Source organism: Vitis riparia, chromosome 9 (assembly GCF_004353265.1).
Source record: "Vitis riparia cultivar Riparia Gloire de Montpellier isolate 1030 chromosome 9, EGFV_Vit.rip_1.0, whole genome shotgun sequence".
Classification (NCBI taxonomy): Eukaryota; Viridiplantae; Streptophyta; class Magnoliopsida; order Vitales; family Vitaceae; genus Vitis; species Vitis riparia.
Window position 1 is genome coordinate 191613 of NC_048439.1, and position 24886 is coordinate 216498.

At 36.0% G+C, this 24886-nt stretch overlaps 2 protein-coding genes across 4 annotated transcripts; both read right to left on the bottom strand.

Moving 5' to 3' along the window:
* Window positions 1-374: 374 nt before the first annotated feature.
* LOC117921444 (ubiquitin-conjugating enzyme E2 34-like) lies at window positions 375-10285 on the bottom strand. The gene is made up of 10 exons (XM_034839297.1): window positions 10181-10285; window positions 8879-9030; window positions 8681-8735; window positions 7209-7247; window positions 6993-7056; window positions 6803-6864; window positions 6670-6709; window positions 6535-6562; window positions 1194-1285; window positions 375-896 (listed from the first exon to the last, which is right to left on the bottom strand). Exons 2-10 carry the CDS (start codon window positions 8933-8935, stop codon window positions 620-622), a joined length of 714 nt encoding a protein of 237 aa, XP_034695188.1. The 5' UTR covers window positions 8936-9030; window positions 10181-10285; the 3' UTR covers window positions 375-619.
* A 1760-nt stretch (window positions 10286-12045) lies between these two features.
* Window positions 12046-21488, bottom strand: LOC117922256 (pumilio homolog 23). 3 transcript variants are annotated; one of them, XM_034840319.1, is made up of 11 exons: window positions 21322-21488; window positions 20573-20813; window positions 20035-20398; window positions 19406-19705; window positions 18743-18910; window positions 18388-18531; window positions 17646-17765; window positions 17247-17432; window positions 16144-16292; window positions 15257-15439; window positions 12046-13428 (listed from the first exon to the last, which is right to left on the bottom strand). In XM_034840319.1, exons 2-11 carry the CDS (start codon window positions 20761-20763, stop codon window positions 12966-12968), a joined length of 2268 nt encoding a protein of 755 aa, XP_034696210.1. In that variant the 5' UTR covers window positions 20764-20813; window positions 21322-21488; the 3' UTR covers window positions 12046-12965. The 3 variants fall into 3 exon arrangements, with proteins under 3 accessions (XP_034696210.1, XP_034696209.1, XP_034696208.1); XM_034840318.1 differs by having other exon boundaries at window positions 20573-20870; XM_034840317.1 differs by having other exon boundaries at window positions 20573-20873.
* Between the last annotated feature and the right edge of the window lie 3398 nt (window positions 21489-24886).

Below are 24886 nucleotides of genomic sequence, written 5' to 3' on the forward strand. Positions count from 1 at the left end.
CATTAATTTTGTTGAAAACCACTTGAAAGCGTCTGAAAGATCTGCCTGTCCCAAGGTCCCTGTGAGCTCCAGCTCAAGGTTACGTCAAATTACATGTGATTTCTGGACTTAAAAACCCAATCCCACTTCCAAAACCTAGGAATAATGATTCCCTATTCTAGGAGAAAGGGGGACCTACAGAAAGTGTAGCTAATGACTATGCCCTTGAATCCACATAATACAAATAATTTCCACCCATCATCTTTAATTCCAGTCTACTAACTATAATTGCCAGAGCATTTGGGTGCCCTTCCACCGAAATCCACCCATTAGTGGCTGGAGATGGCCCCGGCAGTTGGGCTTTAGACACGGAAACAAATAAAGGAATACCAACCTCAACTGAGCCAAGCAGAAACCTCAAATAGATAAAAGATGACATCACAAGCATGTAATATCTCAAGGATGACAAACAAGGCGTCACCGGTAGAATAGAAGGAGAGACATCAGGCAAGAGATCTAACTGACCCTCTCTCCCTTCACCCCCCTATACAAGTTCTGTTAGATATATGACAAACCTAAAAGCATTTTAAAAGGAGTGTTTGAACACTGCAAAAGCTAGTCTCCTTTACCATTCTACATATCAAAGTTGAAGAAGAGGGAGAGCCATTACGATGCCAAAGATGGAAACCAGCAGGACCAGCATCCAGGTTGGAAATGACTGCCTCCTGTTTTTTCTTGTGTCCTTTGGCGTTTCTACTCTTTTCAGGTCCTCCCGCATAGAATTTCCAACTTTATCCAACAAGCGTCTGGAATCTTCTTGAGAAGGCGCAGGTGACCCTTGTTCTGAAAGACTTTGCTCAGAAAGCTGCTGGTTATACTTCTCCACATACTCAGGAAACATTTTCCTAAATGTTGCGCTGTCATGAACAAAACCAAAATGGCGGTTGAGAATAATCATCATGGCAAGGTTCTACCAAAATGAACTAAATTCAGGCAGGCAATCAAAAGGAAATAAAAGGGTGCCAAAACATGATAGAATAGATTGGATAACATGAAGTGTGACAAACAGAAAGTTGATTGCCTGAATATAGCATGCTATGGTGAATTACCATTATCCGAATTTAAGGGGAATGAATTTTGAAGTTTCATCCAGAAACCACAGGAATTGGGGATAAAATTACAAAAAAACAGAATAAGAATAGCAATGGACTTACTTTTTACAATTGAAAGAAAGAGAAGCCTTAGCGAGACGTTGCTTCTCTTTAGTAGTAGTTGTAACACTGCCTGTTGTAGGACTGTTGTCCATCTGCATAAGAAAAATGCATACTCAGGTAAGTAGCTCTTGGGAATGGACAAATTAATAGAAGGGTATCACTATTTTAAAAGATCTAAAAAATGGTTTTAGGTTCAATCTATGGAAATAATTTCCTCAATGATTTTTCCCATCTCTCCTTGTGCCCCAAAACCTAATAACAACAATTTCTGGTATATCATTTCAGTAAGGTATCCCATCATATAGGGGCAACCCAGTCAGGAATATAAATTCAGATGGAAGTTTCCAGCTATGGATCCACAAAGAAACAGGTGAAGAAAAGTTTCCCAAAGCGCTCAATATACATATATCTTTTCCCTGGCAAGCTTTTTGGTGGTGGGGATGTTAGTGTGGCGGCCATGGTGGTGGTTGTGGTGGGTGAAGAGAGTTAAGAATAAAAATAAAGCACGAGTAAAGGGGCTCAAGAGCTCGCAAAGCGAGTCAAGTCATAGTTAGAACTTAGACCAATGCAAGGCCAGACGTTTGTGTCTATTTGTATTGTGTGCACTTGGCATGAATGTTGAAAACAAATAATAGTGATAATACTTTTTCTTTTTCTTTTTTTGATGAGTAAATGGCAATAGTATAAAAGTGTCAAAAGGGATGCAACAAAGAACACACGGTGTTTACAACAACTGCCAAAAAGGACATGAAAAACAAATATAGTCCCTCCCTTAATCCAACCCCAACCAATTAATAAAATCGACTTAAGGACAAAGTTATATTTTCTACAAACAAATTAGACCAAGATAACAAGCTGCACAAGAACAAGAATTTCAGCCTTGGAACGGAGAGCTCCATATTCTTGAAAGATATTCTATCTCTCCTTTCATATTGTCTAAAAAAGACATAAAGGCATTGCTCTCCAAACTTTTTTCCACTTTCTTCCAACAAAAGAGCCATGTCATCCTAGAAGGGTCTCTCTAATTGTAGAATGGATCACCTAATACACCCTAAACATGGAGAACAAGAGCTCCCACAACACCCTCGCCTTTCCACAATGCAAGAGAATATGATCAATTGACTCCTCATGAGCATAACTAAGCAAACATTTATTGGCTAAAGACCAACCCCTCCTTCATGGTTGGTTTAAAGTCAAAACTTTCCCCCATGATGCCTCTTAAGCAAAAAAATTTACCTTTGGAGGAACCCATGCATTCCACACTACACTTAATGGGAAAGGCTCTACCCTTCCCGCCTCAAGGATAAAATAGAAGGACTTAACAGAGAAGGATCCACTCTTTGTCGCCATCCAATACACCTTGTCCTCCCCTTCCACATCTACCGCCATATCTTGAAGCCTTGACAAAAAGCACTCCACAATCTTAATTTCCCAGTCATTGAGAGGTCTAGAGAAGTTAGGAATCCAAACACCCTTCTCATTAGAGTGCAACCACAAGTCCGCCACCCAAGCCTCTTTAGAGCTAGCTAGGGCAAATAAGGAGGAAAATGAGACATATAAAGACTCATCACCATACCATTTGTCTTTCCAAAACTCAACCCTTCTTCCATTGCCCATCGTGAAGGAAACCTGACAAGAAACTAACTCCAACAAATTCCTTATAACCTTCCATAACCTAACACCACAGCTACCCCTCACTTCCTTAGAGCACCAACCCCTTTCCATTTCCCCAGATTTACCACAAATAATTTCTCTCCAAAAGACATCCCTTTTTGTAGCAAAGCACCAATTCCACTTGCAAAGAAGGGTCTCATGTAGACAGTGAAGGCGGTCAACACCTCGAGGTTTGGGTCCTCATGGAGAGTCCTAAGGGCTTGCCCATGGAAAGTTCCTTGGTTATCAAAAAAAAAAACCAAAAGACAATGAAGGGCATCTAACTCCAAGACCCCCTTTCTTTTGTTTGAACAAACAATAGCCCACTTCACTAAATGAGACTTACTCTCTAAAGACCCACCTCCCCAAAGAAAATCCATTTGAATTTTCTCTAAGCTCAAACAAACTCTCCTCGACATCCGGAGCAAAGACATAAAGTAGATTGGCAAGCTAGCTAACATACTCTTGACCGACATTAACAATCCCCCCCTTGGAAATATATTGTCTTTTCCACATTGCTAATATCTTTCGAAACCTTTCTTCGACCCCGTCTCAAGCCACCACAGAATTATGAGTGACTCCTAGTGGGAACCCCAAATAAGAGGTCGGGAATACACCCACTTTGCAACCAACTTCAAAAGTCAACTCCACATTCAACACTCTTCTAACCGGAATGAGCTCACCCTTAGCTAAATTAATTTTAAAACCCGAAATGATCTCAAACCGCATAAGCAACCAACTCAAGTAAGTCATTTGGTTAGAAGTGGCCTCGTAAACACCAAAATATCATCGACAAACAAAAGATAGGAAACCTCCAAACCCTCTCTATTTCTACGAAACACTTTGAAACTAGACAAATAACCACCCTCCCTTGCCCTTCTAAGAAGGTAACCAAGTGCCTCCATGACTATTGCAAACAAATATGGTGAGAGCAGATCCCCCTGCCTTAATCCCCTAAAGCTCTGAAAAAGCCCCAACAGGATAATATACACTAACACCAAGAATCTTGGTGTTGAGACACACCAACTGATCCAATTGACATGGTCATAAGCCATCTCAACATCAAGCTTGCACAGTCTGATCTATCACTTCTCAATATTGAGCTAATTGCTTCATTTGCCATAAGCACTGCATCAAGAATTTGTCTTCCTTCCACAAACACATTTTACAATTTGGAGACCATTTTGTCCACCATTTTTTTAACCTATTAGCCAATAGCTTGTAAAGGCTACCCACCAAACTTATCGGCCTAAAATCCTTCAAATATTCACTCATTTCTTTGGCACCAATACTAGAAATGTAGCATTGAGGCTTTTCACAAAACAGTCCTGTTCATGAAATTTCTTAAAGAAACCCAAAAACCTTTTCCTCAACAAAATCCCAGCAACACTGCCAAAAAGCCATAGAGAATCCATCCAACCCCAGTGCTTTATCCCCATTAAAATATGACAAGGCAATGAACACCTCCTTCTCTCGAAACAGTTCCTCCAGCTTTGTTGCATTTTGACTTTGTAAAACATCGAAACACATGTCCCTTATACAAGGATGTCACTCCCCTGATGTTTCTATCAAAAGAGATTGGAGTGCTTGAACAATCCCTACCTTAACATCAGTCTCTTCTGTGAGAGTAACCCCATTAATCTTCACCTCAGTCAAAGTATTCCTCCTTCTATGTGCATTTGCCATTTTGTGAAAAAACTGGTATTTCTATCACTCTCCTTCAACCAAACCTCTCTAAATTTCTGTCTCTAGCTTGTTTCCTCCATAAGGACCCATTTTTAGTATTCTACCCTTGAAGCCTCCCTAATAGACTCCTACTCAAAACATAAAAGGTCCTTGTAAATCTTTTGAATCCCAAAAATCCACTTGTTACAAGGCCAAATTTTTCTTAACTGCCACATTGCCAAAAACATCAGTGTTCCACTTCTTCAAATTAGACTTTTCTACTTTTATACCAAAATGAAGCTGGGAGACCCCCTAAAATTGATGTCCATCCGCCAAGACTTCACTAAATCTTTGAATCTCTCCTCATTAAGCCACATATTTTCAAACCTAAACCGCAAACCCCGCCCTCCCCCCTCCCCCACCCAAAAAGTAAATAAATAAAACAGTATCACTGAATGGTCTGATACAAGTTTGGTTAATAAACACTGTATCACACCACTAAAGTGGCCTTCCCACCCATCTGACACCAGAAATCTATCTAATCTTGCATGGGCTTGATTATTCAATCCCTTCCTCCAAGTAAAGGAACCCCCCAGCAACGAAAGACCTCTCAATTGAAGGTCTTCGATGACCTTTGTAAATCTTCTCATTGTCGCACACAGTCTAGTGTTGGCACCAAAATGCTCCCCTAGGAATCCCACAACAGTAAAGTCACCCCCAATGCACCACAGGTCATTCCACAAACCCCTTATTGCCCCCAAGTCTGCCCAAAAATCCTCTCTAACACCCCCAAGGGTAGGGCCATACACCCCAGTGAAAATCCAGACAAAACCATCATCATAGTTCTTGAACCGATAAGAAATTGAGTACACCCCAACCTCCATAACCACCAGCTCTAGAACTTTATCATCCCAGAAAACCACAATTCCCCCTACTGCCCCCCTCACATTCACCGCTCCCCACTCAAGGAATCTGCTTGTCCCTAGACTTCACGCCAATCCTAAGGAAATATCTTGGATTTTGGTATCCTAAATGCAAACCAAATCTACCTTCCATGCTTTGATCAAAGACTTCACACCATCCTTTCATTACTGTCATTGACCCCTTTTACATTCCAAGACAAAATTCTTAACTTCATAAGCCTCTTGCTGAAATCTTCCCACACTCTCTGTCCCTTCATTTTCTGAATTTGTCCACTTATAGCTCACCGACCACTCCAGCTTCTTAAGCTCCCTTTCAAAGTAAGAGGGCACAAATTTACCATTGCTCCTACTAAGTCTTTGACACTCATGTCCCTTACACGCCTTGATTCTTCTTAGAAGTGCCAAAATCTCCTTTTCAAAGCCTTCGGTTGGCATCCCCAGGAACTTACTAAAGGCAGCCAACCTGATGAAGGACTCCCCTCCTCCATCCCATCATCCTCCTCGCCTACAACAAAGGCCTTCCCCTCTTCATTGTTTCTCTCCTTGCAGTAACAATGTTAAAACAAATAATAGTTTACACATTAGCACAAGGAATAAAAAAGAAACTGATAATCATGACAACAATCACAATGGAAAAAAGAAATGTCCCTGGAAATGGTTAACAGTACTAGGTACAGAGTTTCCATATGATTATGAGATGGATATTTTCAGTCTAAAGTGCATGTTTCATTTATATAGAATATCAGTTAAGAGTGTAACAATCATTAGCATGTATTAAAACTGTCCTACTAGTATTTTCATTCTTATTTGATTAAATATTTAGCCACCACATTTTTCAGCCAAAGAAGTGAAGTAGTGAAGTGCCTAAACAGGTGAAATTCCATATCGTAATACATGTTTTATATATGTTTATTCAAATTGATAAGTCACCAGGCCAATATCAACAAGTGACTTAAAACATCTACTTAATTTACTAACATGTTTGTAAAATATTTCTTACACAAATAACAAAAAAGAAATTCCAAGACAAGGAGTACCAGTCACAGTAAATCAATCTATTCTTAAAAGGTAATGTAGACAAGAAGGCACAATAAACTCACCATAAATGACAGAAGCCCTGTAAGTATGCTGTATTTGTAACATACAACTATGTTAGTTCAAAAAGGCTATATTAAATAACAGAAAAGATAACATAAAACAAGTGTCATGTGTAAGAAATCTTGGCTCTGTCTTACCTTGATACAGACCACATTGGGTTCCAGCTTTCTGGATGAACTGGAAAAGTAACAGAATAAAAGTGAAAATAAAATCAACTTCTAAATATAAATAAGAAAGGATTTTCCATCTCTGAAACACCAAGAGACTTACAATCACTCATGGATAAGCAGATTTTCTTTTGTGTCATAAACCGTCCATTGGGAGTGGTCATGCTACAAGAGAGGAAAACATCATTAAAATTAAAAGCAACTACATGAATACATTAATATAAGTAAAATACTGCTGCTAAAAGCAACAGAATATTTCTTGGGAAAATTGAAGTAGCCAGAATACAGAATACCTGATTCCTGGAGGTTTATATGGATACTCTGGAGGAAATTTGATCTTTCCATAGTAATATCCACCTTATCATCATAAGCAGAAGAAATTTCAAAAAACAGAATAAAACTGTTGAGTCCCAAAGTTCAGAATGAAAGAGACAATAAAAAATACAAATCCAACAAATGACAAACTAGGGCCCAATATCACAAAATGAACAACAAAGACAAAAAAAAACCTGCAAATGGTGTTCCCTCACTTCCCTCCAGCACATAATCTGAAACATCAAGGTAGGAGAATAAAATCAAGGTTACAAATGCTCAAGAAAATTAATAGACCATAATAAAATCAGGAAATTGAGAGAAAAACATAATACCAGGGAAAAAAATCCTGAATAATAATCCCCTACACTACAAAGCAGCCGCTACTACCGAGTTAAGACCAAAGCAGAGTACTTTCAAGAGACAACATGAGATAAACCAAGCGAAATGGAGTAACTAATTACCATAGAGTTTACCCATGAAAATTACTTGAATTACAATATTAAGGCATAATTTTCGTCTTTTATAAACAATGAAACCCTAAGGAAGTAGATTTGACCATAATTCAGAACAGGCAATAGCCTCCCAAGTCCCAATCCATCTATGGATGAGTCCAAGTACTAGTTTAAGACATATCGTAAAATGCAAGATTAGTAGGTAGTAAGAAAATAATTGAATTTAAATTCTACACAATTTTAGTTTTGCATCTACAATAAATCCATCTAAATACTTCTTTTTGAAGATGTAAGATCAAAACATAATGGAACAGTAGATGATCCACCATTTTCTCATCATATCTTGCACATATAATACCAATCGAGGGGGACTTTTCCTCATAAGACTATATTATCCGAGGTTAAGATTTTAAAAAGAGATGTCACCAAAGCAAAGAAAGAGACTTTTAAAGGGGCTCACTGCAATAAACAGATGATCTTTACCAGTACAACAAAGAACTCAATTCCAGTTATTGCATGCACCAGATATTTTAAGAACTTGCCAAGGTCCATTAGGGGTTGTTCCTTAACAGGCTCCAGTTTACTTACTATCTATCTAGAAGGCAATTACATCCAACCACACTAATCAAGTTTTAAGGGAAATGCAATTTCTATTGTTAAACACTAGTGGAAAGCAAACGCTTACTTACATCCTACAGTATATGTCAACTTAGCCAAGGAAAGCAATGGGAATTCGTTATTCTCAATCCATTTGAGGACATTCTAAAGCAAGTCATCAACAGGGAAACACTGGCACAGCCATGCCATATTAAGAGACACACACAATTGCAAATTCATTAAGTGAACTAAAGTTAACAAGTCAGCTCCAATAATCAATCTTTATTAGCTTGCATTATCCATAACTCCATTCTCCACAGGGTTGAGAAAAGACGTGTTCCCAATTTTGCTCTATTTGCATCCAGGATTTTTGGAAGTGTATCTTATACAACATATTTCATGACAGTTTCCAGTTGTAACCTACAATCGTCTATCTAAAGACGAATCATTAATCTCGGTTTTTCTTAATAAAGATAGATAGACAGACAAAAATGGAAGACTCAATATTTTTACAGTGCATGTGTTCAATCAATCACAGTATAGCCTTATCTAGAAAAGGTTCAGTTGAAAATTTAAATGAAGTAGAAAGCAAAGAGATAGAGATAGATGCAACTTACGCCACTCAAGAATATCATTTGGGGAAGGGCGGGCAACCACATGGGAAACTGGTTCCTGCAAGTTCATAGAAAGCATGATTAACAAATTTAACCCAAAAGAAAAACAAATCAAAAGATCATTTCCAGAATGCATGTGCTATAACAATATAAATTAGTAGTTATTTATACAATTTAAAAGGGCATATTAAGAAGGCATACTTTACAGAGTGCTCTATATTCTTTCTGAAGGCGCTTGACACATGATTTTTCTGCCATCTCCCAGCTTTGGATGGTAGTAAGACAAAAGTTGAAACCCTGTACTGTTCCTTTAATTCTTGGAGAGCTAAAGCTACAATGGATTGGATGATAACCTGAAGGGAAAGAATGTTATTAAGAAATGTAATTAGATATTTAAAAGTAATAAGCCTTTAAGACCTGACCCAGGTCTCAGGGGGTAGGGGGAAGGAATGGTGAAGTTCCAGGTACCGTTCCATGTACTCAAAAAATGCCAGAAAAACAAGTACTATTCTATGCAAGAAACAAAAACATCTAACAAGAAAATGGCATATCATGAAGATAGTATAGATAATACAAACAACCAAAAAAGACCCTCATATACATGAAATGTGGCATGCATGACACTGCAAAAGAAAAAAATATTAAAACAAATCTCCTTGTTGCATAGTCTTGCAGCCCCATCAACAAAATTTGTATAGAGAACACATCAAAGATAACATAAATTCTATGCCTATGGATTACAAAATGTCATAACACAAGATATTAGCAATTAACTAATTCCAATTAAAGTTCAACCAGGACAGGAGGGCATTCAATCAAAACCTGAAAAAAAAAAGGGGGGGGGGGAAGATGGTAAAACATTCCCTCTGCGTGTAAATTGCAATAGCTGAAGTTATAATTGCAGTAACAAATTAGAGTTGTAAACACTAAATTTGGGACCGGATTTGTTGCTCGTGCATGCCGTAAATCACAAAAATTTCAGGTCACGAAATCATAAAAACTCGGACAAAACCAAAATCCAAACCTTTCCTCTAGAAATTCTCAACATCCTAACTAACATAGAATGCTAGCAGACCTGGAAAACCTCCAAAGCCAATCTAGATTGAATTGATTGAGAATCATCTCTCATTCAAATGATAAAATTCTCCTAAAAAGCATCCAAAAGACCGTGTTTTGACTGGCAACCTGACCATCATCCTCAATTCCAGTGACCCTAAACTCACAACCATTGAAATTGGGAAGCAAAACGCCCAAATCAGACACCAAACAAACAAAAAATCCAAAAAAGCATGCTATTCAAAACCGAGATCCACAGAGCATTACACATGTAGTAAAAACAATCAACAAAAAACCCAAAACTGAAAAATCAAACAGCGGAAAGCAAAGATTGGTTTGATTGCAATGAGGAAAAGATTCGTCGTTACGTGAGAGGCAAAGCAAACAATCAATGAAATGGAATCAAAAGCAGAGAAAGAGGATCGAAGGGGAAGATCGAAGGCTTACCTCGATCGATTCACAGGATTTGGGGGCTCTCAGTCTCAGCCATACGATCGCTTCAGCGATGACAATTTTTTATTTTCTTTTTATTTTTATTTTTGGTAATAATGTATATAATAATAATAATAATAATAATAATAATAATATTAAAAAATAGTAGCGTTGAGTTCGTGAAAAGATGTGTACAACAGTACAAACGGCGAGTGGCATACTGGCATCGTCCGAGAGGTCTTTGATGAAAACTGGCGGTTTACTCTCATACTGTAAAAGGACGAATTTGCCCTTTTGGATTCCCGTTGGTAAGCTTACCCCTCTCCAAAGCAAATGTCTAGTTTTGACCTTTCGTAGTAAGAACCATTTTTATTTGGGAGTTGTATTAATCCCAACTTAAGCCTTAAATTATTAATCAAAAAATAATTTATTTTGATCAAAGATTATTTGTGTTTCTAATTTCATTTTGAATACAGGGTATGTTTGAGTTTTCATGGATTCAAAGTGTTTTGTAATGCTTAAAATACTTTTTAAAGATGGAAAATACATAGATTTTTATAATCAATTTTAAATATGATAAAAACCGAACCATTAGATTTAGAATGAAAACTTGAATCAAATCAAAGCTTTTTAAGGTTGGTTTGGTTTGGTTTGATATTCGTGAATTAATTTCAACCTAACTTAAATGGTTTTTTTTAATGCTTAGTTCAATTGTATATTTTTATTTGTTTTGAACTTAAAGTTCATTAATTTGAATTTATATTATTTTTTAAGTCTAAATTTGTTTTTAAAATAAAATAAAATCAACTTGAATTTGATATCAAAAATATATTAAATGCATTTAACCATAATATAAAAAAGGATAAATTACTTTAATTGAATATAATATTAAAAAAAAAAAGATCAAATATCAAACAATTATACATGAGTTTCTAAAATATAGGTTTTTATGAGTCAAGAGACAAGAAAATTGTAAACCAAACTGACAAGGTCCGAACCAATATAATGTTATGGTTACACCCCTAATATGGAGATAAAACGTATTATCAAATATGAATTTGAAGATTATTATAGATATTTTTGAATAGGATTTATAGATGACATATATGGTGGCTTGGGGTCTTTCTTAGGTGTCAGATAAAACATTTAATTTGTGTTTTTTTCTAAAACTTGTTATTTTATTATTTTAAAATGATTTGATATTTGTTTTCTTATCATGAGATATATAAAAAATCAGTTAATAAGTTTAGAAGCTTATCAAACATAGTTTACTTTTTGGGATAGGGCCTCCCAATAATTTGATGCACTGGTATATGGTTGTTAAGTTTAGAGTTGGTTGGTACTTGGTGGGCAATGTAGAAGACGAAGTAGGTAGGACTAGAAAATAATAGAATGTGAGTGTGATCACTGGTGCCCCCAGGGCCCAGGCCCCACCCCTCAGGGTTGGAGGGTGTTTTCCAACTCATTGCGGCCCACGGGTCCAAAGTCCCAACCCAACACACTGTCCTTTCAATCCCCTCAGGGTTGGAGCGTGTTTTCCAACTCACTGCGGCCCACGGGTCCTAAGTCCCAACCCAACACACTGTCCTTTCGATACGTGGGTGGGGAATGGGGATGAGAAGATTGAGGAGTGATTTGTCTAATTCAAACAGTTTGACTCTTATCTTTTACTTTTATTCAAACTCTATACTCTGCTCTAATTCAAATTAATAATAAATACTAATTTAAATTAAGGATAAACATTAACTCTCCTACTTGAGAAAAGGGTAAATTTCTTGGGATTGAATATTAACGGAGAAGCAGGTCCATACAAGGGAAAGGTGTAGGCTTGCTGTGCTGTGCATAACGACACAAGGCAAAGGCAATGGCAAACCCTCCTCTTTTTTTATATTAAACAACTGCAGTAGGTTGACAGGCAGAAGCACCAGGACCAAAATCAAAATATAAAACCCTATATGTTGCAATCACGTGCCTAGTCACATGACCCTTCTGATACTGTGGTAGTATGGTACCATATCCTATGGTATAGTTCCAACATGGGAGCAGTCAAAGATGCTTCACATGATCACACTAGTGACCCAGTTTGATATTACATAAATCAACACCAATGACCAACCCACCATCCTTCAATCTCTTCACAACCTCCTAAGCCCATCTTCTACTTACCATGAAGGCCTGCTGTCTCCTTCTTCTTGCTCTTGCTGCTGCAATCCTTCCATGCCTCTGGGCCAATGGAGCCTACGCCAGGCACCTTCCCTTCCCTCCACCATCTTCTTCCCCTCCGGCTCTCAAAGATTTGCATGCGGACGACAGGTTCAAGTTAGGGTCCAGCTTCAGAAGAATACCTCCAAGCACTTCCAATCCCATTCAGAACAAGTAACTTCTGTCACCAACAACTGAAATTTCAGGTCTTTCAGCCATTTGCAGCTTTCCATAATTGACTCCAATGCTACATTTTTGTGCTAGGTGCAGCCCTCCATCAGATGACTGATGACTGAAAGGGAAGCAAAACACTGAAGATAACAAGATCGCTCTACATTTAATTTTCAGTTACATTTGCATTCATTTTGCTACTGTAGACTGGTTTTTACTTCTCTAGTGTCCTGCAAGAGTCACATGCACTGAAATTTATAATGAATATACAACAGTTTTCAACTAATGCTTGCAAGGGAACTCACTATCCAGCGTAGACAATATAAACAAGAACAAAATTCTCTGATTAAGCTACAGTCATGCAGCTTAAGTTAAGTCATACAAAACTGGGTGATCAAGAGAGATCAAAAGCTACGTAATCTGCATTTCAGACCTTCAACTTCTTTGTAAAAGGTTTTGACAGGCCATCCTTCCGGCTACGTTTCTTCTCCATCTTGTCAACAGATTGGGATGGCTCCTTATCCCTTGCTGCTGCAGTGGCATGCTCAATTGAACCATAATTCTTTTTCTTTTTCGATTCTTTGTTTTTTATTTTCAAGACATCTTCATCCAAAGCCTGTTTGGAAAATTTTTCACTGCCCTGTTCAGCTCCTTCTGGATGGCGCTTATGCCCAGAAACATTCAATTTAGTCACTGAAGCCAAGCACTGGTCGATCTCTTTCCTCATTGCTTTTACTGAATTTGGGTGTGATGAGTGGTAGGAAGGATCAACAAAGCTGTCAGTTTTGGATGACTGAGTTTCTTTAGAGCCAAATGTAGCATAAAAGTCTTTATAAGCAGATTCTTTTGATGATTGTTTCAGCCTCCACTGATCAGGCCAGGCAGCAAATCTGTTGCAAAAGGCAAAAGAGAACACAGATAAAGATTAACAAAAATAATAAACTGCCAAACTGCAACAATTTTTTTATAGGCAAAAGAGCAATATATTAGTAAGCCCCCAAAAAAGGCAGCACAAAGTACACAGGATGTATACTAGTGCGCAGCAAAGCAAAGAACTAGAAAAGGGCAAAAAAAAAAAAAAAATGTATTCCCTCCCCTTTCGTGCTGCCTAACCAATCGACAAAATCAAACATAGACATGGACCTAACCTCTAAGCCCCCTTTGGTCCATTCCAAAAAGCTACACATAAAACAGGATTTAAGTTCTTGATCTGATAACTTCTATTTCACCCTTTCCAAATGATCCAACTACAAAGAAATGTTATACCACCTTATATAACATCAGTTAAGGTATTTTGTTTTTTTGTGTGTGTTGGGGGGTGGGATGATTTCTGAAAATTGAACATAAAATTTTGGGAAGTTGTTACTGCAAACATGTATATAAATCACTCCAACTATGGCGAATGGATGGTGCATGGTGCTACATATACCACCACCTTAACCATCGGGTTGGATGGCTGGAGCAATTGAATAGAGTAAAAAATGCATTAAATGCAAATTTTTTTTTTTACCATCAATCACTGATTGTCACCAAACAAAGTGATAAAAGTGATGGTGCAACTAGCATTTTCCATTGCTAATTATAATCAACTTCTCCTCATGCATTATTTAAGCAATGCCCAGAGAAACATAAGACACTAAAGAAATTGATGCCCCACACCCCTGTCTCAAGAAACAGAGAATCGTGAGGAAGAATAGAAAGAGTGGATACACAAATACAAACCAAGGTGGTTCCTAAATTGAACCACATGGAAATCTGATGTATTTATGTGCCTCATTTTCAGACATGATGTTCATCAATTACAAAGGATTTGGCAAGTCCAAGAGAGGGGTAATTCTATGGCAAAACGCGAGTATAGCGTTAATCTGGGTTGTGTGGTGGGAAAGAAATGCTAGGATATTTGAGGACAAGGCTAGGAATTCAGGGAATCTTTGGGATTCCATTCATTTCCTTGCGTCCTTTTGGGACGTTTTGTTCAGCGGGTTTTAAGGGCACTCCCCTTAACGAATTACAACTTGATTGGCTATCAGTGTGTAGTTCCAATAGTTCCAATGGGACGGCCTAGTGTATTGTTATTTTTTCATGTTGTTTAGTTTTTCTTTTGGAGGGAGGATTCCTCATCCTCCTTTTGTACTTCTTTTTCTATCAATATATTCTTGCGTGGTTTCCTATCAAAAAAAAAAATGTGCCTCATACTGGCAGGAGTAAGTGCAGTGACATTTTGATGAAACAAATCTGTGTTTTTAGTCTGTTCAATTGATTGCATTTAAAAACAAGGTTTAAAAACTCAATAATCAATAGTAGTTAAAGCTGAAGTTGATATGTAAAATTAGCAGTGATCCTCGTTCTGCAGGGCTCAAGTAACTCTTCATTTATTAAAAAACAAAAGTTTTAGGACCTAATAGTCAATAACAAGACCTTCTCTATTTGAGCAAATGGATGAGCAACCCTTGAGTTTGCAAGTTTCAGGCAAACACATTGTAGATCAGTTTACCAAATTCTACACTCGTACAATCAAAGTATCTAATTAGGGTATGGAAATTCAATTAAAGTTTCAGTTAGTCTAAGCATTCAGCAAACTCATCTACAACTCAAAAAATATTTCAAACACTGTAAAGACTATGTAATTCTCAATTTAGTTGTCAGGGGCACATCACTAAAGACAGAAAATTCAATTAGTATGCCATGAAATGATAATATACATAACCAATATATTACCTGTCAACATCTAGTCTCCTTAAGAGGTGAGGGCCATGCTTAGTCTTGGAGAGCTCGGTTCGAACAGCTAACAACTCATGCATAATGGTTTCTCTCAGTGACACATTACAGGCAGTGAAGCATTTTTCAACTGTAAATGAACCTGATGGGTGCATTGCAAGCTCTCCAAAATGTCCTCGTAGCCTTCAAATAAACAACAAGAGACCAAAGAATAAATAAATAATATGTAAAACAACATAAAATTCAAAATCCTAAGCATTTAAAAATTGTTTCCGAATAAAATTTCTAATATGACGTCCAAACTAAAGAACTTCAAAGATCTAAAGTTTCTTATATGAAAAAAAAAAAAGGTGCTTTCTAGACTGGAACGGTTGCCGGGCAAGAGAACACTGCTGGTCTGGTTTTCCCCGCTATAACCTTGTTTAAATTTCAAGCATAAAACTTTCGTTAACAATGGAATCAGACCACTTTAAAGGAATTAGTTCTCATACACAAGGTCAGAGGGCAAAAATAATCAGAGCTGATAAAAAAAATTTAGCATGGTCAACTGCTTCTTCCAGTGAAAACCTTGGCCATTTGCCTTAGAGATTGATGAAGGCCTAGTAAATCAGTTTTTCCTCTTGGTGCTTTGCTTCTTACCCTATTTAACAATTACTTGTTGCATATATCACACCATGCTGAGAGACATAAGTGGTCAAAGCATAAAAGGGGATCCCATACAAATATCACAGCATGCTGACATTCGTATGAAGTGGAATTTTAATAACTAAGCATACAAATTTTTGGTTATTCAAATTGTTTCCATGATGCATTCCAACCAAAGTTCCTCATCATAAATAAGACTTTCTGAAATAAATACAAGCTACTACTACAGCTGCATAACTTACTTCACAACTAATCTCTGTTTGTGTTTCTTAGAAGCATTTGAACTTAGAAAAGCTTCAATAACACGTGCTCCCCCTGCATCTTTTGCTGCTTCAAGAACATGGTCAGTTTCCATGGATGTGATACTTGATATATAAGGCTGAATAAATCCCTGCAATACAGAAATTCATGATATGGCATACTGCTAGGAATAAACTAAAATCATAATACATTAAATGTAGCCGCTTAACCCAAGTAATCCAGCATCACTCTTGAAACCCCATAACAGATTGACACGAACATGAAGAATAATTGCAGTGTCAAATATCTGGACCATTATGATCATATTTGGGAAGTAAAAATTTATAGTGTTCCTCACATAAAAACAAACTTAAGACACAAATACCAAATATGTTCCAGAAGAGAAAAAATACTCGGAAATATTCAACTTAATACGAGACTCCAACAATTGATCTCCGATACTGTAACATTTTAATGGAAAGGTTAGAATGATGATATAAAGAGAAAAAAGGCCAACAACACTGATAAGGTTACTATAACACTGTCATCAAACAAACCATCTTAATCATAGGGTTGAAACCCTGGCTATTACCAATGACAAAATGCTCAACATGAATAGACTATTTTCTTTAGTTGATTCCAGGGGAATGGACGACTGAAATAAGAGCAACCAATAACCATAGTTTGCATGACATAGTATGTACTTTAAGTTTTTAATGGCTATAACACAACACACTGTATGCCAAAGAATATGCAGTAAACATCCAACACTCTCTGTCAACAGAACACACAATACCACAGGATGGTTGAATTCCTTTCAATTGAAAATTTTCTTTAGATTCTCGTTTCCATGGTTCCACCAAGATTCATCACCAATGCCATCACTCAAAGCTCAGCATGTTTTTTCATTATGGGAAATGAAATTTATTGTGAGAAGAAAGAAGGAAAATTTCAAAACTCCTAAAACAAAAAGAAGGCATAAAAACCCTAATATAATGAGATGTCATATAATTATTGCTACTAATAGTGTTATGGAGGAAAAAACAAACCAACCTAGGGGAAAAAACAGAAGTCAAATGCAAAAGAGGTGAGAAAGTTCACATACACTCAGACATTTAAAAACTGTCTGCAAAATCAGAGAACCTAAGACATGCATCTTAACACCTCGTGGCCAGGTCCATTTGGATTTGTCTTCACAGCATAAGTAGCTTTCAAGAAATAATATCCGAGGAACAATACATTTTGGAGGCTCATTTGCTGGACATACTGCAGCAGCAAGGGCCTGACAACACTGCCAACAAAAATGAAGCGTAACCAAGATTTGATTAGATATATTTGGAGCAAGGGTATCAACTTCAGATTGTCAGTTTTATGAATAAAGATTGTTTTTTAACAGCTTATCAAAATAAATTTTACAATTTTATGATTGGCTTAAACTGTTTAAAAGTTTCCGAAACATTGATATTAACACAGATGAAGATGAAAGGTGCTTTGAGTTGTAAACCTTTTGTGCATGGGTATCAAGCCTTTGACTTGCTGCAAGCAGAGAAGCTATAACCCCTGACCTTCCCATTTCTAGAAGATCCTTAAACTTTGGACCAAGTTCTTCCCATATGGACTCCACCTATTGTGCAAAATGAACCAATGTGCATAAAAACCCAAAACACCACTTCAAGAAAAATGGAAATTGTAAATGTAATTTACTAGCCATAAAAAATTAGACATCAGATTGCAAGGGGTAATGAGTGCATTAAGGATTATTAAAAAAAAAAAAATTGACAAAGCACTGTAGTTAGAAGTGGACTGTAAATGATTTATGACACAGCAATTGGGGATTTCTTCACTATTCTTTAGAGATGAAGCAGTTTAATGCTGAATGCATGTCTTCTTTTTGGCCTCCAATGGTTTTCATCAGAGGATCCCCCTTTTCCCTTGTTCACCATGGCTGTCAATTCCCTGCATAGGTTCTTTCTGAAGGTCAACGATACCAAGTTAACAATCCAAGTCAAAGTTGAGTGATTGCTAGAAGCCTAGAAATGATGTCATGGCTTCTCCACCACTATTTGCACATGATATAGTTTTTAAGAAGATATTGACGAAGTTTGGTCCATACTTAATGCTACTATTTACTAATCGGGGGTTGAACTTAAAGGTGAACGGGAGAAAATCTCAAACAGGGGCTGGCTACACTTCCATAGAGCTTAAAGAAAAGGGAGCCATATGCAATGAAAAGCTAGAACACGTACTTGACCTTGACATCTTGCATGAGAAACTAACGCCTGAACAGCAAAATTTCCACAATGATGAGATGAAACCTCAAACAATGAATTCCTGAAAACTTTTGTGAATATCTCATCGTACAAGGTTTCAGGAGCCACTTCCAAAATAACCTGAAAAATGCAAATAAAACTCACTTAAATCAAAAGTTCACAAAAGGCGATATCAGAAACAATTAGCAGGACCCCTGGCTTTTATGCTGAATCTGAATGCATAAAAGCCAGGGGTCTTCTGGCCATTTGTGTCACAAAAAAAGGTATGACTTTTTAAGTTCAAATACACATAAATACAAACATAATTCAACCTTGTTGATGGGCCACTCACCTCCATTAGATGGCTAAATGCAGTTTCTTTCATCAAATCAACAATGTTTCGCACTTCATCTATTTCTATGAAGTTTCCTTCCTTACTATTTTTCTTTTTGCAGCCAAGAAGAAGAGGAATAATATGCCACAATTCTTCATCATGTCCTGCTAGTAACTTCAAAACTGTCTGAACAATGACAAAACATCAAATGTGAAGTATCTGGTTATGGCACTGATTCGCAAAACTAAGATCTTATTAGGAAAAAAAAACAATCTGAATTATTGAAAACATGAAAGGACCACAGGTAAGGACGGTGCCTCAGATAGGGAAATAAAAAATACAATGAAAACTTTATAACTCACCCATCCCATCCATGACAAATCAACTCGCCAAGAAAGAACATCCAAACACCACTTTCAATTTGTAAAAAAGGATTTCTCAGAAAAGGGCACTAAGCACCAAATAGGACTTCTAAGCTTCCTGAACTCAGTTAACTATTAGAAAGATATTTAACTATTCAAACAACGATCCTCCATATGTTCAATACAAATTTTCAAAGTACTTCTCAAGATTAGAAAGGCATTCTTAATCTTCCTATTTATGCAGTGCATCTTAATATGTGTGAACTTACCATACCTTGAAAATACAGGTCAGTAAGTTAATTAGGGATTGGAAACTTGCCTGGAGAACCAAACTGCTGTACTGTTCAACTTGCAGGATTGCAATATCTTTTTGGGCACACTTAAACATCTCTAATACAAAAAATTTAAGCAATTCTGGTAATCCCTGTTGATGCAGTACGCCATTTCCATCCAATTGAGGTGGCCTGAAATTCAACCGCTCTGCTAGAACTGTAGATGACTTTGTGGCATGGAACTCAGGAGAATCTAATGGTACTCCTTTACAAAGGCAAAGAAGACTCCGAATAACATGAGATCCATAGCAGTTACACATCACATCAACAGGATTGACTACAATCACCTGATAAGAAGAAAAGATAAAGCCAATTGATCAGATTACGTAAACCAAATCCATCAAAATTATATTAACTTCTCTAGTAATTATAATATATAAAAAAAAAAAGAAATTAACTTCTCTAGTAATTATCAGCAGTTTATTTTGCCTGTGAGTGCACCACGACATCCACTCTCCTAGGTAATTACATTTACAAGATTCAGAAATTCCTCGCTAGAAATGTTCTTAAAATGGTACCCCACCAACTGGATATGCACTACTGGGAAATTAGTAACTATCAACGCAGAATACAGGAATCAGAAACTCAATTTTGATATATTTTAAACATTTGATACCTTGCATATCGTAGCTAGAGTCTCTTCGACAAGAGTGTAGGACTCTTTATCCTGAAGATGCAAAGATAAAGACTTGAGAGCTGTCTCGGCTACATGAGAACCGGACCGATCCATGGCAATATAAGGGAAATCCTTTGCACAGCTTTGAAGGAAACGACAAAGGTGGTCTACATCACAGCCCTCAAGGAGGGCTTGCAAAGTGTGACTTATGATATAATCAGTTGCCAGCTCTAATTCTTTCCCTCTAGCTTCTTCCAGAGCATTACCACAAATAACTGATCGTTCCTCCAAATCAACCTCCTTACCCTCAATTACATTTGCAATTTCTGAGAAGTATTTTGCCATTTCTGGATCCACCTGTTTCCTACAAGTATATTCAAGCCAAAAACATGCTTATAACATCTGGCATTGAAAATAGTCAATTACAACAACAGAATATCCGTATAGTAAGCATGCATTTTGTTCATGAAAGCTAAAAAACTACAAGATAAAACCAATGTAGCTCATCACACAAGAGAAAGAGAATAAGAAACAGAACCTGAGATGATAAGTTTTTGGTTCTGAGGTATTTTTGTGCTTGAAGGGCTTTTCAGGTTTCACAGTTCCATCAGGCCCCCACCCAGATAAACCCTTTTGACGATGATCCCCCTCAAACTCACGATGCCCCTTTGCAGCTTTCCTTCTTGTGTCTTTCTTCCTTCTGCCATAGGAATTGTCCTCCCCAGCCATCAAGTTATCCTCAGTTAAATTATGGGTTTTGTGTCTCCTCGACGGTAAAGCTTTTGAACCAAAAGAAACCATAAGCACATCACCAGCTATTCTCTCCTATCATAAACCTACTGTGCAGTAAACAAACAAATAATACACAACCTCCACCAGGTTAGCAACACAGCTGATAATTTAAAAGGATCAATATTCTAAAACCCACATGAAATAGTCAATGCATTCAAAGCATTAGGGAACATGAGCGACAAAAACCATTGCATTGAGCATTCTTTTCCTTCTTTTTTTTCTCTTCTTTTCCTAGTTAAATTTTAGAAACCACGAACAAACAATGAACAGCCAAAACCCAGAATCCAAATTTGCACAGAAGCAATTCCCTGGTTTCGGGTCTACAGAAAAAAAAAAAACCCCAACCAAAAAAAGAATACAGATGGGATATTGCTTTATAAATAGAACTCAAACTAGCATGCATTAAAGGGAATATTGGATGAAAAAAAAACTCTAAACAAGCATACAGAAAATAAAGGAAAACAGAGGACATTGTTCTGAGATGAGAAACCTAACCAAAGAGCAAAGAGAGAGAGCGAGTGTATGATTCTTGGAAGAGCCCTCCAATGGAAACTGGTTCGGTATTCAGAGGAAGCCGAAGGGGGGCGGTGGCTTGTTTTGTAAATTGGAACGGTAGGGCGTGGCCCAATAGTCAATACCTGTTTCCAGACTAGGGCCGAGCCAGACTAGGGCTAACACTTCTAACTTTTAAGCCTGTTGAAATATCGTATGTGTTTACAGTTTGCACCCTTTTTTTGAAAAATAGTTTTTTGTTTTTTAAAATAAAAAAATAATTTTTTAATTTAAAAATAGTTGTTTTAAAATAAATTATTAAATTTAATATGTTTTAGATTATTTTTTATATAGCATTTTGAAAAAAGATTAAAAATACTTTGAAAACTTTTAAATTACATAAAGAATAAATTAAGAAAAATGTTTTTCCTTTTAAGTTTTCAAATAGAATTTTGTTCCTAAAAACAAACACTGTTCTAAAAAATTGTCGGTTTTTAGATGAAATTTTGGCCTCTAGGCCCAAAGTTTGGACCCAGCCCACCCCAAAAATTTTGAGTTTTGGGACAAACCCATGTTTGAACCGACATGATCCATCTATGATGGGTTGGGCTTGGCAGAATTTGTACATTCAACCTGGCCCATATACTGGCCTGAGCATTGAAGCCCAAAAACTTGCATAAAACACATGCCTAATCACTAAATCAAGTCTTGTATAGCTGAAAGAGAATAAATTAGGCTTCCTTTTTATAATTGAGAAAATTTAATGAAAGAAAATAAATTTTGGATGTTTAGGTGTTTATCGTTTCATTTTGTTGGAAAGATTAGGAAAAAAAGTAAATTTTGGAAATTCAATTTTTGTTCCTCTTCCTCAAAGCCCTAACGCCCCAAAATCTTAAAATCTTATAATTATCAATTTATTTTATTTTATTTTATTTTTGTTCTTTTTTCATAAGATGAGTTTCTTCTGGGCTCGTTGATTCTATAGGAAGAAGAATGAAGATGGAAGAGATTTTAGGGTTTTGGTTGTTTCAAATGACAATTTTACCCTTGCTTATTAAATGACGTAGATGATATTTCCGTTCAGTGTGTTTAAGAAGTTTTGAGGGTAGGTTGGATTTTGAACATCAAGGGGTCAAGGGGTAAAGTTAGTTTTTAAGAAGTTTGAGGGTAAGTTGTTAGATTTTGAATGTGATGGGACAAAGTTGGTCGGTCCTTAAGAAGTTTGGAGGATAAGTTGTTGGATTTTGAATGTAAAAGAGAAAGTGATGGGTTGAGGGTAAAGTGTACTAAACTTTTCTTTTTCTTTTTTTTTTTTTTTTTTTTTAAACTACCAAAAAATTTTGTATTTGCTAAATTGTTGAGAGTTTGAGCTTGCGATAAGAGTCAAATTCCTTGTTTTTTTCCTTTTAGTTTATATGTCTAAAATGGAGTTTTTAGTAGTAAAAAAAAATTAAAAAAAAAATTGAGTCATTATTTTTCTATTATTAATTTCTTTAGATAAAATTTATCAAGAATTTAGTGTGATTTTCAAGTTCCATATACATTGTTGATTTAGGTTAATGTTTGATTAATGCATATTGTACCTTAGGCTTGGGAAATTATGTGCAAAGGCTTACGATAAGAGATTATAAAGGGATAAGTTCGAGGTGAGTCATTCCCATCTTATTACTTAAATTAATTTCTCTTTCTATTGTAAAGAAAGTTTTAAATGATATATAACAATATATACTTTAATAATAAATTATTTATATTTAAACTTAAGAACCTAGTATTATTTTAACTAACATAAATTAATAAATAGAAGATATTATAAATGAATATTTTATTTATTAATAAATTAATAATCTTAAAATAATAAATTTATATAACATATAAATAAGATATAAAATTATATAATTTATTAATTTAAGATATTTAATTTGTTATTTTTTAAGATATTAATTAATTTATATTATGACAAATTTATCTTTATTGAAATAATAATATACTCTTAAGTTGTCATATATAAATTTTTTTTGACAAAATTATTTAATAAAATTAATTAGAAAAAGTCTACTACAAAATGTTATTTTTAATAGTTTCATCAAAGTTACAAAAAAAAAAAAAAACTCACTAAACATTTATATAATGGAAAAAAAAAAAAAAAACATATATAATCTCACATGCCTCCACAAGGAGAGAAGCTATGTGTAACCCGTATTTTTTTTCTTTTTGGTCGCTCATTTTTAACTATAGCAAATACTGCATGTGACACATGAAGAACATCCGTCTGTGATAGAGTTGGAATTGAAAATAGAGGTGGTGGTGGAGGTAGTAATCTGGGTCAACATAAGTCATGCTTACCCTTTAGAATGGTTGGGGGTAAATCTAGTTGAGTAGATGTGTCAGTTTATATAAACATATGGACAAATATATATGACTCTGGTGATGGTAGAATTAATGTCCTAAACTCATATCCTAGTGGAGTAACTAAGGAAGCATTTAGGAGTAATGAAAGAGAATCGAACATATGGGGTAGTAGACATCGAAAGTGGGTCTGAAGAAATAGGTGATTGTACTGATAGTGAGTCTAAATAGGTAAGGGGTTATATTGATAATGGGTCTGAAGAAGTAGGGGGTTGTACTGATGATGGGTCTGAAAAGGTAAGAGATAAATATATATTTTTAATTTTAATAATAAATTATAATTTAATAATTTTTAATTAAATTTATTTATTTAAAAAAAAATAATTGAAACCTCAGTTGACAATTAAAACTTTAATTAAAAAATAAAGTCTTAGTTGCCTATCAAAGCTTTAACTAAATATATTTTTATGATATGATTCGTATGGGGTATCAAAAAGTCCAATTTAAGTATAAGTTTGTTATATATATATATTATTGTATAAATTAGCCATTTTTGACCCAAAACTCATCACGACCCCCAATCCCGTCCCTCAATGAGGAAAGGCCTTTTTAAAATCAGTGTGGGACAAATTCAATGATGTCAGGCGAAGAGATGGTAGTTTGTTGGCCATGTGGCAACTTGACCCTAAACCCTAAAACAAAAACTATCAACTGAAAAGCATATCTTGAACCTAGGGACATTCGTTGAATGTTACACATGCCCAATTTTAAAAGTATACTAAGGGGTAGTTAATTAGTTACTGTCCTTCTTAGTTGTACTACATTCCATTTTAATCTGTGCAAAGGAAAATTAAAAAAAAGAAAAAGAAAAAGAAATATAAATACATAGTAGAATTGGAGTGATGATGTTTTTGACTATACAATTGTTGCAATGGGAATCCTATGTAAATAATTAAAATGCTCCATCGTATTTGAATTACTTTGTTTGGATCGTACAAGGTGTCGCACTGTGAATGTGAAGAGAAAATGAGGCCTTGGAGAATGTACTTGGACTTATCCACATTAATAAGGAGAAGATGCCCACGTTGTGGGTCACAACTCAATTGTTTAGGCCAGCCGACACCTTTGAATACCTAAATTAATTAATTAATGTTAAAAAAAACCCATTGAATCAATCAGCACCTTGCTTTACGGTGCAGATGGAATAAACAGTGGAAAATTG

Bases quoted from the DNA above. Each gene is read 5' to 3' on its own strand.
- LOC117921444 (XM_034839297.1), bottom strand. From the start codon at position 8,935: ATGGCAGAAAAATCATGTGTCAAGCGCCTTCAGAAAGAATATAGAGCA. The intron at 8,736-8,878 runs GTATGCCTTCTT...ATGAACTTGCAG, and splicing joins AATATAGAGCACTCTGTAAA to GAACCAGTTTCCCATGTGGT. The intron at 1,286-6,534 runs GTGAGTTTATTG...TTTCTTATGCAG, and splicing joins CAGGGCTTCTGTCATTTATG to ATGGACAACAGTCCTACAAC.
- LOC117922256 (XM_034840318.1), bottom strand. From the start codon at position 20,835: ATGGTTTCTTTTGGTTCAAAAGCTTTACCGTCGAGGAGACACAAAACC. The intron at 20,399-20,572 runs GTTCTGTTTCTT...ATATACTTGTAG, and splicing joins CCAAAAACTTATCATCTCAG to GAAACAGGTGGATCCAGAAA. The intron at 19,706-20,034 runs GTATCAAATGTT...TCTTCTTATCAG, and splicing joins CTCTAGCTACGATATGCAAG to GTGATTGTAGTCAATCCTGT.